At 43.4% G+C, this 17,539-nt stretch overlaps 1 protein-coding gene across 2 annotated transcripts in view; it reads left to right on the top strand.

Annotated features, from left to right (window-relative positions):
• Nucleotides 1–617: 617 nt before the first annotated feature.
• CCDC68 (coiled-coil domain containing 68) overlaps nucleotides 618–17,539 on the top strand; it is a 40,160-nt gene continuing 23,238 nt past the window's right edge. Inside the window, exons 1-2 of one of the 2 annotated variants that reach the window (XM_067464651.1) lie at nucleotides 618–938; nucleotides 13,718–13,833. In XM_067464651.1, the coding sequence (XP_067320752.1) occupies nucleotides 13,815–13,833 (19 nt within the window). In that variant the 5' untranslated portion in view covers nucleotides 618–938; nucleotides 13,718–13,814. The remainder of the gene's footprint in view (nucleotides 939–13,717; nucleotides 13,834–17,539) is intronic. The other variant, XM_060760792.2, reaches the window with a different exon arrangement.

The following is a 17,539-nucleotide window of genomic DNA, read 5'->3' on the forward strand; positions in this document are numbered from 1 at the left end:
ATGCATACTCAGCAGCAGAGTAGTACAGTGCAAGGGCAGATGTCTTCACTGTGTCTGGTTGTGATCCCCAGGTTGTGCCAGTCAGCTTTCGTATGATATTGTTTCTAGAACCCACTTTTTGCTTGATGTTCAGGCACAACATGAGGAACTGTATGAAGGGGTTGCGGCATTAGGAATCTTGAGAAACACTGATCTATACCTTTCTGTCCCTGGCTGTATTCAATATTTAGAAGACTGTTCCAGCTGAGCGTTTAAGCATCGGGGGATTCTGGGATGTACAGTGCACGTCCATTTTCCCCCAGCTACCTGTTTCTGTCCCTGACTGTAATCCATACTTGGAACCCAGTTTCATCAAAGAGCACAGGCACTGGTGGATTCGAGGGTATGTCTCCCAAGTCTTCTCCTTCCTCAGTTCCCTGCCCTGCTCCTGGCTGCAATCAGTACCTTAACTCCGTTCCACCTGGGTGCATTGGGGATTCTGGAGTATGTAGTCCACCTCCTCCCTTTCCCCAGCTCCCTGCTTCCGCACCTGGCTGCAACACACCTGAGTGCGAGGAAAGGGCTTCCTTTGGTGGCGGGGGCGGGTCCCTGGGCGGGGCGAAGTGGAGACACTGGGAAGGAACTGGTCAGGGACTCAGCCCGGGAAAGAGGCACACCAGGATTGGAAGAAGAAGGCAGAGGCAGGCAAACTCTCCTGGGACCCGGGTAGGAAAACCAAACTTATGGCTTAAGTTTCCACGCGTGTCCCGCTTTGCTAGGGAGGTGTGCTTGTTTCCCTCTTTGGAAAAGCTGCTCCTCCCCAGAGATCATGCCCTAATAATGGATCAGGCATTAGCTGCTCTGGCTTTGTCAGTTTCCTGGTGCGTCTACGCTTCAGGATGAATACAGTTTGACACCGCTTTAACTGCCCTGCCTCAATGCTGTGGAGTCATGGAAAGGTGAGACACCAGCACTCTTTGTTAGCAAAAGATAATGCTCTTGTAAAGCTCTCTTGATTTCATAGCATTGAGCCAGGGCAGTTAAAACGCATTCATGCTACAGTGTAGATGCCCCCTCTTAAGGTGATAATCCCACTTTCTCCCTTCTTCTCCTCCCTTTCTTTCTCTCCGCTTCCTCTTTGGCAGTACTTTTGGGAATTGGTGGGAGTTGGAAGAGACCTCATGGGCCATCCAGTCCAACCCCTGCCAAGAAGCAGGAATATTGCATTCAAAGCACACCTGACAGATAGCCATCCAGCCTCTGTTTAAAAGCTTCCAAAGAGGGAGCCTCTACCACACTCTGGGGCAGAGAGTTCCACTGCTGAACGGCTCTCACAGGAAGTTCTTCCTCGTGTTCAGATGGAATCTCTTTTCTTGTAGTTTGAAGCCATTGTTGGGGCAGCAGAAAACAAGCTTGCTCCCTTCTCCCTGTGACTTCCTCTCACATATTTATACATGGCTATCATATCTCCTCTCAGCCTTCTTTGGGATAACATGCCCAGCTCCTTAAGCCGCTCCTCATAGGGCTTGTTCTCCAGATCCTGATTGTTTTAGTCACCTTCCTCTGGACACATTCCAGCTTGTCAATATCTCTCTTCAATTGTGGTGCCCAGAATTGGACTCAATATTCCAGGTGTGGTCTAACCAAGGCGGAATAGAGGGGTAGCATTACTTTCCTAGATCTAGACACTATGCTCCTATTGATGCAGGCCAAAATCCCATTGCCTTTTGGGAATACATACCCAAAGGGAATCAGAGATAAAGTTAGGTTGCTACCTGGAAGTCTATCAAGACCTTTGAAGTTTGTCCATCCTAACATCAGTAGTTCCAATAAACTATAAGCCTAGATCCCATGTAGTTCCAACTAGAATCGACTCACTTATGTAAGTATTAAATGAACAGGTTTCCATTGCAAGTTGAGGCTAATAATTGGATGTAGGCTTTTGCCAACCCCAAGATTTGAAGATAGAGTAGGCATGACATCCTTTTCCAGCTGATGTTGAAACTGTGACTGCTGGGTAGAAGATGCAGGCCAACAACACCTGGAGAGCTGCATAATCCCCACCCATGCAGCAAACACATCTGTTATCTGTGCCATTCAGCAACTCTGGGCCATTGGATTTTCCATTGGGCCTGAAGTCAAGGTGTTGGCATTAGTATATGCTGTTGTGTGCCTTCAAATCATTTCTGACCTGTAATGACTCTGCAACAGTGTGTTCTTAGCAGAAGAGGCCTTCTCCAGGACCAATCTTTCTTGTTGTTGTTTTGGTTGTTGTTGTGTGCCTTCAAGTCCTTTCTGCCTTTGATGGCCCTAAGTTAAATGTATCACCGTGTTTTCTTGGCAAGATTGATTCAGAAAAGATTTGCTATTGTATTCCCTGAGGCTGAGAGAGTGTGATATGTTCATTCTTGCCCAGTGGGTTTTATGGCATTAATACGTATATACATCTATATGGAGATGGTATGACTTTGATGGCTGAAAGTGCAGAAGAAGTTTGCCAATGCAAGGTCACCCAGTGGGATTCATGGCCAAACACACTTTTGAACCATGGTCTCCAGACTTGTAGTTCAATGCTCAAACCACTATACAGTGCTAGCTCCTGTTATTAACTCAACTGGGATTTATAATGACAGTTTGACTTGTTCAAGATCATTCAGTAGGTTTCATGGCCAAGTACAGATCTGAACCTTGATCTCCACAGTTGTAGTCTCATGCTCAAACCACTACATCATGCTAGCTATTTTTACGAGCCTATTTGAAGTTAGTAATGAGTTGAATAGGCTTTATTTGTGGTGCCTTAGATGAAAAATATGGTTCATAGCACTCTTATCCACGATGCTGCATCATCAGTGGTGGCACCCAAGGTAACAAACAAACACTTTGCTAGCGAAGGGGTAATAAACAAAGGTTTGTTTTGTTGTTCACACTGGTGGTTTGTGAGCCAATACAATGTGGTTTGAGGGTTGGACAAGGGCTCTGGAGACCAAGGTTCAAGGAAAGCAAGGACAAAAATACCTTCTGATAGATTTGTTTTAGGGTTGCAATGAGTCACAAATGACTTGAAGTTACACAGCAAAAAACCACTTGCTTGCATCCCTTTATCAAGCATTTGTATCTACCTATAACATTTTTTAAAATGTGCTTTTAAAGATACTGTTAGCCACCCTAAACTCCAATAAGAAAGTTGCTAAATAAAATAAGTGTTTCATGAAACAGTGAAACTTGGACATTTTGTGGAATGAGACGATCTTGTTTTTGGATGGGAGCAGAGGAGAAGTTGTGATCTTGGAAAATTCGGAGACAACTGCTTTTGACCTGGAAGTGTCTCCATTGTTCACTCTGCATCTCATTGAGGGAATTTGAATATGTTCACACTTGATAGTGTTACTATTTATATTTTATAGTAGTGATCTCATTGTACAGGTATGAACACTCATACCAGCACAATGAGATCAGTGAGGGAACATCATCTTTGCATATCAAAAATGCTGTTCTTCTGCTCCACGTTAAAGCCTGAAATGCTCTGCATAGTTGTCTGGCTGAAAACCTCCTAGAGCAAGGCCCTGAAAGACTAGATCTTCTCTGATCTTGGAAGCTATTTGGATAGGAGACCTTCAATAAATTCCAGGTGTCATAAACTATATTTTAGAAGAAGGAACTGTCAGAACCACCTCAGTATTCTTTGCCAAAGAAAACTTTATGAAATTCAAGGGACCATAATACATTGATAGCCCACCTGAGGGCAAGCGCACACACACTCAGAGGCTAATGATCTACTCCACATTATAGTTTGCACTTGAAAGAACCTAATGAACAGGGTGAGGACTCAGCATATTGGTCAACTCCTTAAAAGTTCAAACTAAAACCCAAAGGTGGATTTCCACCCCACTAACATAGAACCTCTAGGTCCCACTGGCTGGGTGGAATCTGACTCGAAATATACCTTTTGAAGATGCATATGAAGTTTTTTGGTAGTCAATACATAGGCAGTATTGTGATTTTGTGTGAGATGTATATGACAGCCAGCACATCTGTTTTAGGTGAAATGATCATTTTCAGTAAGCGAAAGCACTGCATCACACTGTAAAGAAAGCACATACTGGAAGCTAAGATTGAGGTCTCATATAATAGCGAGACCTTGATAGTATTTATCTATTTATTTATTTATTTACAGTATTTATATTCTGCCCTTCTCATCCCAAAGGGGACTTGGGGTGGATCATAGAACATACATGCCATTTTATACACAAACAAGTATAATCAGCTTTCCCCGTCTTTGGCAACTTGGAGGCTTTTTGTGTCCGGTTCTGGCCACGGGTGGTGCTGCCGCTCCATCTCCCTACCAAAGAGCTTTGTTCATAACTTCCTCCTTTTTGATCAAATTTCCAGCATTCCTTATACCTCCCTGCATTTTAAGCGGTACCTATTGATCTACTCACATTTGCTTTCAAACTACTAGGTAGGAGAAAGCTGGGCTAAAGGCCAGGAGCTCACCCTGGTCAAGTTTTGAAGTGGCAGCCTTTTGACTGACAAAATTTACTGCAGTTTGGTGGTTTAACCTGCTGTGCTAAAGCCCGGCCCTGCTGTGCTAAAACCTGGGATTTGGTTCTGGATATCAAAGTCCATGAAGGATCAATTCCATTATGTATAGTGGTATTCCTTATATAAAATGCCAAAATCAAGGTTTGCTTTTTGAAATTTGTGTTTGACTATTTTCAAACCATGGATGGTTGAATGCATGGATGCAGAATTTGTGGATACAGAGGGCCAACTATATTTCCCGGTGTGAATATGAAGTGCATTGAGTGGGACCTGTTTCTGAACATACTTAGGTATGAATTGCAGAACTGTGATCTTGAAAGTTGCTTACTTTTCTGCCATGAATTCATTAGGCAACTTCATACAACCCACCATTTTTTGTTCCAAATATAGAACAGGGTCATGATAACTGGTCTACCTGGCAAATCTATTGTTAGAAACTATTAGGGGAAAGGTCCAAATTCCTTTAGTATTAATAGTAGCCTAATAATAATAATATAAATATTTGCTGTTTCTGAGTGCACGCATGTGCATTCATTGTAACCACGAGTCTTGATTGCTTTTGGGAATGTGGTTGGACAAGTGTTCTAGATATTTATTATATGCCATCATTACAGCCGTGTGTCATGATCCCTTTCAAGTGCCATTTTATGTATTTTGTTTGTTGTAAATGAAGATACTCACGATTGAATTATCCTCTGAAATGTATTATTGTAATAAAAAGAATAACTGATAAAGCTGATATTTCCCTAGAATATTTTTCTAGGTGAAAACCATACATTTAGGTTGTCTAAGGAAACTGAAGCCTCACTGGCTTTGCAAATAAATGCTCAGTATCATTCTTTTGCAAATAGGTTTCTATGACCTCGCCTTGGGCATTTGCTGAGATCAAAGTCCACCGGCTAGAAGTAGTAGGATAAGGTACATTTCCTAAGGCACTCCTACATTTGATCCATGACATATTGCTGGATTGTTGCTCTTCTTGAAGAAATTGCAAGGTTACTATTTTTCTGTTGCTTTCTTGTCAGCACTGAGCTCTTAAAAGCTCTATAAGGGAGCACAGGCATGTAGCCGGGGGGGGGGGGGGTGGCTTGGGGGGCTACAGCCCCCCCCCCCCCGAAATTCCCATGGTGGTTTGCAAAAAGGCCTTACTGGTGCATTATTTAAACTGTTATGTTTATTCATATCATGATCTGATCACCATACTCAATATATCCCATATGCATGGGGGTGTTGGGGTAACAATACAAAAGGTTTGCTAGGGTAGACCATCTTTCACTCAGACTCAGCCCCCCCCCCCCCCCCGAATCAAAATCCTGGCCACGGGCCAGAGGGAGCATATCATATCCTTAAAATTATGTCCATCCATCCATCCATCCCCCTGAAAACTGCAAAATCTCCAATTTACATTTGCTGGCCCATGCCTTTACCACCCCCCCCCCCCAAAAAAAGGGAATGGTATGCATTTTGGAAAGAGCTTTCAAGTGGTTTTAAGAAGATTCAACATGTTAATATTTCCTTATAGAAGGCTTACCCTGTTTAATGTATTGTCGGCTTTCATGGCTGGAATCACTGGGTTGTTGTGAGTTTTCAGGGCTGTATGGCCATGTTCCAGAAGCATTTTCTCCTGACGTTTCGCCTGCATCTATGGTAGGCATCCTCAGAGGTTGTGAGGTCTCACAACTTCTGAGGATGCCTGCCTTAGATGTGAGTGAAATGTCAGGAGAGTATGTTTCGGGAATATGGCCATACAGTCTGGAAAATTCACAACAACCCACTTAGAATCATAGAATCAAAGAGTTGGAAGAGACCTCATGGGCCATCCAGTCCAACCCCCTGCCAAGAAGCAGGAATATTGCATTCAAATCACCCCTGACAGATGGCCATCCAGCCTCTGTTTAAAAGCTTCCAAAGAAGGAGCATCCACCACACTCCGGGGCAGAGTTCCACTGCTGAACGGCTCTCTCAGTCAGGAAGTTCTTCCTCATGTTCAGATGGAATCTCCTCTCTTGTAGTTTGAAGCCATTGTTTCGCGTCCTAGTCTCTAAGGAAGCAGAAAACAAGCTTGCTCCCTCCTCCCTGTGACTTCCTCTCACATATTTATACATGGCTATCATATCTCCTCTCAGCCTTCTCTTCTTCAGGCTAAACATGCCCAGCTCCTTAAGCCGCTCATCATAGGGCTTGTTCACCAGACCCTTGAACACTTACCCTGTTTCATTTCATATGTTGACATTATTATGTCGGGATAAAAATGTTGTTGATACCTGTTAAGCTGCTTTTCTTTTTTTGTGGTATCGGGATCATTCCCTATTGTTTCCATTTAGTTTTTGTCTCTGGTTCCACATTTTCTGTTAAAGAAGTAATGCCCAGGATCACATCTATTTGTTAACTGATATATACCTGCAGTTACTCAAATGATGAACATGAGGATTTGGCAGACACATTAAACAGGATGAAATCAATAAAGCGAAAACAGTTGCCTCAGGATAAGTGTTTCTGAATGTGTGCAAAAGGATCTGAGCTGGTCCCTTCCCTGTTTGCAGCAGTTCCTTGGCAAAAGTTGATTAAATCTGCAGTGAATGTTTACTGCGGGGGTGGAGAAGTAGTGTTTTGGACTTTGACTTTCAGAATACCCAGTATGATAAGGCATTATGGGATTATGGGATAATAGTTATTATATTCAGCTATCTTGATTTCATATACCATACCATGGAACTGGCCATTATGGGAAGCTATTGATAACTCCCAGCTAGGCAACTCTACTCCTTCACTGGGCTACTAACTGAAGTTTTCCATAGGAAGCTTCCAACTATTCCTGATTAATCCTCTGTCATCCCATTTTTCCAGCTGCTTTTAAACGTTCTTGTTTTGATCTCCACATTACACTTCTCATCTTTGTCTTCTGCTTATGGCAATTACTGCAAACAGAGTTCAGCGTGAAATTTTTTTTGTCATGTCAGGAGCAAGTCGCTTCTGGTGTGAGAGAATTGGCTGTCTGCAAGAACGTTGCCCAGGGGACACCTGGATGATTTGATGTTTTTATCATCCTTGTGGGAGGCTTCTCTCATGTCCCCGCATGAAGAGCTGGAGCTGATAGAGGGAGCTCATCCGCCTCTCCCCGGATTCGAACCTGCGACCTGTCGGTCTTCAGTCTTGCCGGCACAGGGGTTGAACCCACTCCGCCACTGGGGGTTCCTAGCGTGAAATAGGACTCATGGTTTGCCTAATCGGCTCAGGAGAGAAAGGAGGAGAACAGGAAAAATTCCCAATAGCCTCAAGCACAAGCAAATTGCTGTGGGCACTCCTAGCCTCTGCGTTCTTCCTCATTAATAAACCTTTGCCACACTGGCTAAACTCAGGTGTTTCTTGGGTATCTGCTATGGGAACCGTAGCAGATAAAGTAGAATCATAGTGTTACAATTGTTCAGTGTGAACCTTATGCCTTGGGTGTGTGTCTCACTCTAACTTATGGCAGGGTTGGCCTTGCATGTTGGCCTCATTTTCACTGGAATAATATGGTATAACATTTTTGAGGGTGCTGCTATACAATCCTCTTCTCTTCCTGTGACATAGCTATTTCTCAGCTATTTTCTTGGTGGTGTGATCCACTATACAGTATTTGATAATGAGTAGTACTTTTGAGAAAGCAAAGAATGAGGCAGCCTTGCCTCTGATTTTATGGGTGTTTGCTTATGTGAATGCTGACCTTTTTTCCAACCTGTCTCCTAGCATTCGTGAGACAAAGCAGGACATTTCTCTCTTGTAATTTGTGGAAAGTAAATAATACAATTGTTAAACTATAGAGAATAATTACTGAGATCAGATTAGGAATTAATATTTGCAGAGTCCTTGGTAATAATCTTTGGAATATTTGTCTATCAGCCTTGTAATGATCAGATGTTATGTTCAGATGGAGCAGATTTTTTAAGCAACGGTATGGAAAGTCAGTGGCTGTGTGCTGACGGTCCTTACAGGAAATCCTGTTCATCTCTCCTCTGTCAACCTGTGTAAACTGTGTAAAGTCAACCTGTGTAAAGTGGGGCTTAGTCTTGGTTAGGGATATTTATTAATCTGCCAGGTTCACTTTCTCTTGCATTCTTGAAGATCTCTAAGATCTACCGGGGAGGACCTCCTTTCGCTCCCACCACTGTCACAAGTACGGTTGGTGGGGATGAGAGAGAGGGCCTTCTCGGTGGTAGCCCCCTGCCTCTGGAACGCCCTTCCAAGGGAAATAAGACAGGCCCCATCCCTCCCCTCCTTTTGTAAGAGCTTGAAGACCTGTTCAACAAACCCTTGAGAATGACCAGTTCTAGCCCAGCCCCAAACATTGTTGAATATGGCCTTGCACTTCTTACTTATTACCCCGGTCATCCCTCTAATAGGCTCTGGAAATGAGCAGCCACAGATCCGTACCTGCTATTGCTTTTAGCCTGTTATAGCACTGTACTTAATTCCCGGCCCACTCATATTTTGAGTTTGCACTAGCCTTGGCCCGGCTTTCTAATTGCTATGAACAGTCAGGATTACTTTTAACATACATGTGTTATTGTGATAATTCTATGCTTATGTTGTTTTGTTAATTTTACGTTATGCTGTTTACTTTGTATGTTTCAGTGATGTTACTTGGAAACCTCCCTGAGTCCCCCTTGGGGAGATAGAGTGGTATATAAATAAAGTTTTCTTATTATAAATTTATAAGTGTTTATAAAACATATTGAAAACAAAGTTGAAACAAAATGTGCACCAAACAACACAATGCATATAGCCATTTCCACATGGAGAGAACATGTTGTACCTTCCTGCTAAATAGATGAGGAAGCTGTGTGTGCGTGTGCGTGTGTGTGTAGGGAGGGAGGGAGGGAGGGAGAGAGGGAGGGAGGGAGAGAGGGAGAGAGGGAGGGAGGAAGAGGGGACAACCCAGGGAGGGGGAACCTTAATTCAGTGCAACTCTGCTAAGCACATACAGATTCTGAGCCCTATGCCAGTTTCATTTCTCCCATATTCAGATTTTTAAAATTATTTCCATTCCAAATGTAAGGAAATTTGCACATTTCTTTACATTTTCATCCCTGTTTCCAGATAAGTAAATATATAGCAGCACTCTTTAAATGCTAGATCTCCAGGCAGATTTTTCAGCATTGTGGCAAAATTTTAATGGGGTTGTACCATTTCACACTGCATCGGGTTGAGTGTTCTCTGCATATAGAAGACTAGAATGTCAGTGACCTAGGTATGCTGTATCCGATTTTTCATTTCCTTATGGTGTAGTGGTTGAGTATTAGACTACAACTTTGGAGACTGTGGTTCAAGCCACTTTGAGTCTCCTTTGGGAGAGATAAAATGGAGTATAACAACAACAACAACAACAACTCCCTGCTCGACCATGGAAGCATACTCTCAGCCCCCCAAAAGCCTCAAGGTTGTCATAAATTGGAAATGACTTTAAGTACACAACAACAACAAATAAGAGCCAGCATGGTATGGTGATTTGGGTGTTAGATTAGTACCCTGGAAACCAGGGTTTGAATCCCTACTTAGCCATGGAATCCCATTGGCTGACTTTGTTCAAGTACATTCTCTCTGTCTCAATGGACAACCATGGACCTATCACTCTGAATAAGAATCACCAGTGTGGTGTAGTGGTTTTAATGTTGGATTAAGACTCCAGAGATTTGTGCTAATCACAGTCTCTTAGCATCAGAGCAAGGACACTCCTCTGTACAGCTCTTGCCATGAAAATCCTTACAATATGTTTGCCTTAGGACCACCATATTTTAGAAATGACTTGAAGACGCACAGCAACAGGAACATCCCATAGCCATTGTAAGAGCTTTCATGGAAACGACTCTATTGGATTAAAAATTTATCTAGCTCAGCATCTTGCTTCCAAAAACAACTAATGGGATCCATTTAGAAAGGTCTAACCTTTTTACTAATAAACCAGTTTTGTTGATATAGTGAATATTTTATACAGAGTACTGTTCAATCATCTGCAATACATATTTCCATCTCCATGTTTTGGGAAGAGAACAGGAAGGTCATGAAGGCAATATTCAACCTCTACTTTCACCTTCTAAGCCATTTTTATTTAAATTAGGCATTTTCAACTTGTGGTCCCTCCATATATTCTTGTATTGCATATCCCATTCTGTCTTACTTCTGCTGAATATAGAATATATGCATAATATCATTCTATTTCATGCCTTAGACTCATGTCTATCTGCAGTTTGTAACAGTTCATTTAACATATTAATCATATGGTGGTTGGTCTGTCTTGAAAAACCTGTGATCATATTTCCTTCTGATCTTCTTCATCTCCCCCAACTTAAATAATCTCAAAGATGTGAGTCCTTCATTGTAAACAAGAGTTTTCAACTACTGAATTAGTTGGACTATTTCTTTCTACAGTTCTCTGGTATTCTTTGATGTAACCAGGGAGGCGCACTATATACCAAATCCAGTCATGGCATCGATTTATTCAAGTGCATTGTTATACTTCCTGTTTTATTTTCAGGTCTTCCTTTTCATAACCTGAAGCTTGCTTCTTTTATCTTTTATCATGTAATGACACTGAGTCAACATTTTCGCAAAGCTTGTTGAATTATCCCTGGGAAGAACTACCCACTCTGAATGTGTTTATCCCTCTCCAAAGCCACCTAAACCTGTGGCTATTAGCACATCCAGGCTGTTTTGTTCTGGAGCAGACACTCCAGTTTCTCCATGGACATCACATTGTGTCATCTGAGTGAATTACCCTCTCAGACAAACAAGACGGGTTTCTTCCAGACTAGAAGTAGTGCTGGTGACATTGTTTGTGACACTTGCCTTCTCATGCCTCATTAGAGAGGACACCAAATCCTGGATTAAGCAAGATAACAGGAGGGTGTGTCCTTGTGGCAATGAATGCATCCCAGGGAGCACCAACATACTTGTAGGCCATTCTATCGGTGGACATTATACTATTTCTTTTCGAGAAGCAAGGCCACTTGGAATGCACTTAAAATTGATTGGTTTCAAAAGCTAAGCAGGGTCAGTTCTGGTTAGTATTTGGGTGGAGAATACAAATAAGATTACTGATAAGTAGATTGAAGAAACAAACTCTTCTGGATGCCCAGAAGAGCCCCTGCCCATCAAAGTTAACATTACTGAGCTAGATGAACCTTGGACAAGTTGTTTTCTTTATCTCTCACGATTCTTGAAAGGATTCAGTATAAGGCTTTTTCCCATGTTCCCACATACAGTTTATTCCCACCATAACATTTTCATTTCACTACTCACAAAAGAAATCATAGGATGAATTACTGGTCTAAGACAAACCCACTGTAGGCCTTTTCCAGGGACCTGTCCTTCCACAATGGCCCCTAAGTATTACTTTGCCGTGGAAAGCACATCACTGTCAGTTTGTGGAGTGGTCATATTATTAAAGAACTCTCAGTCTTCAAAAAGTAGTTGTAGTTGTATGAATCAGAAATCTCCTCCCCCCCCCCCCCATCCCAATTTGATAGGGGCAATCCTGATTAATCCTCTGTCATTCCACATTTTCACCTGCTTTTAAAATTTGCCAGTTTTTTCTTCTCCCAATTTCTTCCTTTGTCCTTCGTTACTTCAGTTGCTGCAAATTAAGATTAACGTCCCAAAATGGTGTGTATTCAACTAACTTAGCAGGGGCAAAGAGGAAATGAGTAGGGGTAAAGAAGTAGGTTCATGGAAAAGCAAACTGCTGCCCTCATTCCTAGCATGTGTGTTCTTCCTCGTTAAAAACTTGTCCCCATTCTGACATGACCTGGTTTTCATCTCTGAAATATTCCAAGCTTTGGATAACATAGGGAAGGGTTTTGAAAAATGTGGCTTGTTGTGGAAACAAGGATAGGAGATAAAATATCAGTTGAGACACCTTTTCCTCATGATAACTCTTCCAGGAGTGAATTTCCCTTCTCTCACTCCCTGTTGCCTCACCCCCATTGCCTCACATCATTTGTAAGTTGGATGTTTGTAACTTGGGGACTGTCTGCCTGGTTAGTACTTCTAGCAAAGATCACCAAGGAATTTCAGGTGCTTTGGAATGCAATCACAAATTACCTTCTTGCCTAAGAAAACCCTGTGAAATTAATGGAGTCACAAGGTAGCAGGCAAGTAGAAGGCACGTAGACACATTACAATGTAGGTCCCTCATATCTGCAGTAATCTGAAGTTCCTGAACATACTGTGGAAGGTTCTATCTGACATTTCAGTGGGCAGAATTCTGCTAATGTGGTGGGATGTTTCCTCTTCTCTTCTGCTCTATGTAGCCCCTTGCCTCAAACCTAGCAGCAGACACAAGCCTGTTTTGTTGCTGAGTCCAACCAGATGCAAGTACGTCCTCTAGTTTTGAGGTTCATGCATAAAAAGAAAAAGGTAGAGCAAGAAATGTGAAACCAAATAATCAACCAAATTGTGAGGCCCTGATAGTATAGATACTTATACTTACGCTTATAATGTCCAATGCCTAGTCCTTGGCATCTGTAGTTGAAAGACTCAGGCAGCAAATAATGGGAGATGGAGCCTTCAGCCATGTCTAGAACCATTACTAGTTGTTATCAGTCACTTTAACCTAGATAAGTGTTTCCCAAATGCTGGTCTTCTGGCCCCAGAATACCTGGTTATTGGCCAAAGCAGTGAGACCTCTGGGAGCTGAAATCCAAAACATTTAGAATGCTACAGTTTGGGAATCGCAGCATTAGATGAACAAGACATAAACGACCTCAATGCATTGGGTTTGGCAAGTGTCTTAGAATGCTTTCTCTCCCCCCCCCCCCCCATCCAGCGATGGATGGGCACACTGCCCATTCCATGGCATTGCTCGGCTTCTGGCATAATAGATGTGTCATACGATGCTTCCTTTCCAACATGGGAGCCTGTCCATATTTTGCTGACTCCAGGAACCAGTATGGATCCTTGCCACTTGGGCAATGCTTCTCATCTGTGGAGGGGGCATCATCACCACAAGGGAGTGGAATGTGGGGTGATGGATTTGCCCTACTGTCCCTCTGTTTCTTCGGCGAAGCAAGGCAAAGCGGGCTGCTTCACCTGGCTCATGTGATAAGATCATAACTCAGCTAGGAAACTTCCTATAATCCCATTGAGGCATGTGATACTGCGATTATCAGCCTTTCTTTCATTTCTCATTTTCCACCTATCATTTCCTTTTATCCCCCAGCCATCTCTACACATGAACTTCGGAGTGTGTCCTCCAGATCGCTGCAATCAAGGGTGCTCCAAACTGTTTTTCAGAAAAGGGCAAAATCTCTTTCAGTATGAGCTGTGAAAAGACAAGTAGGTAATGGCAATTACTTTGGGGAATGAGAACTCTTTTGATACCAAGACACATTAGAACATTTTTTTTATTGTTTTGTTATGTTTAGTGCATTCACCGGCTTTTGGAGATTTCATGCTGCAGTGATGCGTGTTTTGCTCTGCTCTTGCCCAATCTAGGAACCTCCAGAAGTGTGGGTTACAGTCCCTATTACTGTTAGCAAGCTGTCAATCATTTGGACTTTTCTTGGGTTTGTGTGTATTGGAGATAGTAAAATATTCATCTCACTTTCTGAATGGTGTGTGCTCTTGACACCTCTTTGGAATTCTTAGAATGCTAAGTTCTGTGTCAAATCTAAGCTGCAGTCCTTGCACAAACCTCTCACATTTAGTTCTTGAGATGTTTTGCAATTTAGTTTCTATTATCCTTCACCATAGACATGCTGACTGCTGGGGCTTTTGGGAATCAAAATCCAAAACATTTGGAAGACTGACTGTTGAGACCCACTGTTGCAGAAAATCTCTCACCACTGTCTTGTACTGACTAGCAATGTCTGGAGAGTTATAGACGGACCACCTCCTCATAGACATGAAGTGCAGTATGGCTCTCATAACTGCAGGGGGTACGTTCCTAGAGTTTGCATTGATATGTGAAATCAGTAATAATAGTGACCCATTTTATTTTCAATGGGATAAGTAGAAGAGCTACCGCTAAGAGTTTGTATGGAAGGCCCTAAGAGAATAAGTGAAACTGTGGATAAGTAAATACACTGAAATTGGTTTCATGAATATGTGGTCATACTGTATGTATACCACAAACAAGGAATGGTATGCCCTTCAGCTTTGTAGGATGAAAGCTAATGTTATTAAGGTTGAAGGAATGCAGAGATAAACAAAATATATATTGCCATGAGATTAATTCATCAAACACTGGATGTCACCATTGTTCTACATATACACCACTGATATACACCACTGAAGCCTCCTCGCAGGATTGCAAGACATCCGGGTGTCCCCTGGGCAACGTCTTCGTAGACGGCCGATTCTCTCAACCCAGAAGCAACCGGAGACGACTTGAAGTATGCAAACAAGGAAGCAAAACAACCAACGGTCCTTTTCAGGACCAACCATGACAATAATCGCAATCAACATCGAAGGCATGTCAGCTGCCAAAGAACAACTGCTCTATGAACTGTGCCGAGATAAGAAATGTGACGTGCTGTGTGTCCAAGAAAGACACAGGGATGAACGACAGAAACGACCCAAAGTTCCAGGAATGATCCTAGTAGCGGAAAGACCACATGCGCAGTATGGAAGTGCTGTCTTTGTCAAACCAGGCCTCCAAGTCAGCAGTGCCCACAACACTGAAGAAAACAATATCGAGGTTATAACAGTAGAGCTTAATAACATCACCATCACCTCTGTGTACAAGCCCCCAAATGAAGATTTCTGCTTCTCCTCCCCCGAGAACTTTGACAGGCACCAACGGGCGGTAGTAATTGGTGACTTCAACAGCCATAGCCATGTATGGGGCTATGCCCAAGAGGACAGAAATGGAGAGGCTGTCCTGTCCTGGTCTGAACTGCACAAACTATCACTCATCCATGATAGCAAGGTCCCACCATCCTACAACAGCGGGAGATGGCACCGAGGTTATAACCCAGACCTCTTATTTGTGAGCGACAGCATCGTACAGCAATGCACCAAATCAGTGGGACCACCAATCCCAAACACACAGCACCGACCAATAATATGCCAACTGTTCCCAACAATAAGGCCTCAGGAAGTTCGATTTAAACGAAGATACAACTTCAGAAAGGCAGATTGGACTAAATTCTCAGACATGTTAGACGACATGATCACATCGGTCGCGCCAGTCCCTGAGGAGTACGAACATTTTATTGAAATAGTGAAAACCTGCTCACGGGCCTCCATACCGAGAGGCTGCAGAACCCACTACCTCCAGGGCATTACTCCTGAAACAGCTGCCTTGTTGGAAAACTATTACAGGCTCCACAACGAAGACCCATTCAGTGAGCAGACTCTTCAGGCAGTGCAGAGCATTGTGTCCTCCATCTCTGAAGCCAAGAAAGAACAGTGGATCAAGTTGATCACAGAGGTCGACATGGGCAGGAGCAGCCAGAAGGCGTGGAGGCTGCTGAGACGGCTGAGCAACGATCCCTCACAAACTAATACCCATGCCAACATAAAGGCAGATCAGATAGCACACCAACTCTTGAAGAATGGGAAACCCAACCTTGCCACCAAAGTAGGAACGAAACCAATAGCCAGACAACCAGAGATTGAGAACAACAACCTCCATGAACCCTTTACATCTACTGAATTGGACATGGCTCTCAACAAATGTAAGAATGGCAAAGCAGCTGGCTTGGATGATCTACGGATGGAACAAATCAAGAACTTTGGTCCAAAAGCAAGGCGCTGGCTGCTGGAGCTGATGAACAACTGCACTGCATCCTGTCAGATCCCCAAAATCTGGAGGAAAGCAAGAGTCATCGCCATCTTGAAGCCAGGCAAAGACCGTAATGACCCAAAAAGCTACAGACCAATCTCCCTGTTGTGCCACCTCTACAAAGTTCTGGAGAGACTTATTTTGCATAGAATTATGGAAAATATAGACCCCTGTCTGATCCCACAGCAAGCTGGCTTCAGAAAAGGCAAAAGCTGCACATCGCAAGTGCTGAACCTGACCCAGCACATAGAAGATGGCTTTGAAAGGCAGCAGATCACAGGAGCTGTCTTCATAGACTTGTCAGCAGCCTATGATACTGTGAACCACCGCCTCCTCCTGAGAAAAATGTATAATACCACAAAGGACTACCACCTCACCTGCCTCATAGGAAACCTGCTACAAAACAGGAGCTTTTTTGTTGAGTTCCAGGGCCAGAGAAGCAGATGGCGGAAACAGAAGAACGGCCTGCCTCAGGGGAGCGTGCTTGCTCCATCCATGTTCAACATCTACACAAATGACCAGCCACTGCCAGAAGGGACAGAGAGTTTCATCTATGCTGACGATCGTGCCATTACTGCTCAAGCAGGGAGCTTTGAGATGGTAGAACAGAAGCTCTCCGAAGCTCTAGGTGCTCTTACTGCCTATTACAGGGAAAACCATCTGATCCCTAATCCATCTAAAACACAGACATGCGCCTTTCACCTTAAGAACAGACAAGCATCCCGAGCTCTGAGGATTACCTGGGAAGGAATCCCACTGGAGCATTGCAGCGCACCCAAATACCTGGGAGTCACTTTGGACCGTGCTCTGACCTACAAGAAGCACTGCCTGAACATCAAACAAAAAGTGGGCGCTAGAAACAACATCATACGAAAGCTGACTGGCACAACCTGGGGATCACAACCAGACACAGTGAAGACATCTGCCCTTGCACTATGCTACTCTGCTGCTGAGTATGCATGCCCAGGGTGGAACACATCTCATCACACTAAAACAGTGGATGTGGCTCTTAATGAGACATGCCGCATTATCACGGGGTGTCTGCGACCCACACCACTGGAGAAATTACACTGCTTAGCCGGTATTGCACCACCTGACATCCGCCGGGAAGTAGCAGCCAATAGTGAAAGGACCAAGGCAGAGACATCTCCAGCTCATCCCCTGTTTGGGTATCAGCCAGCACGTCAACGACTTAAATCAAGACATAGTTTTCTTAGAACTACAGAGACACTCGCTGGAACACCCCAGCAAGCG

The sequence above is a fragment of the Anolis sagrei genome, chromosome 2, assembly GCF_037176765.1.
Source record: "Anolis sagrei isolate rAnoSag1 chromosome 2, rAnoSag1.mat, whole genome shotgun sequence".
NCBI lineage: Eukaryota > Metazoa > Chordata > Lepidosauria > Squamata > Dactyloidae > Anolis > Anolis sagrei.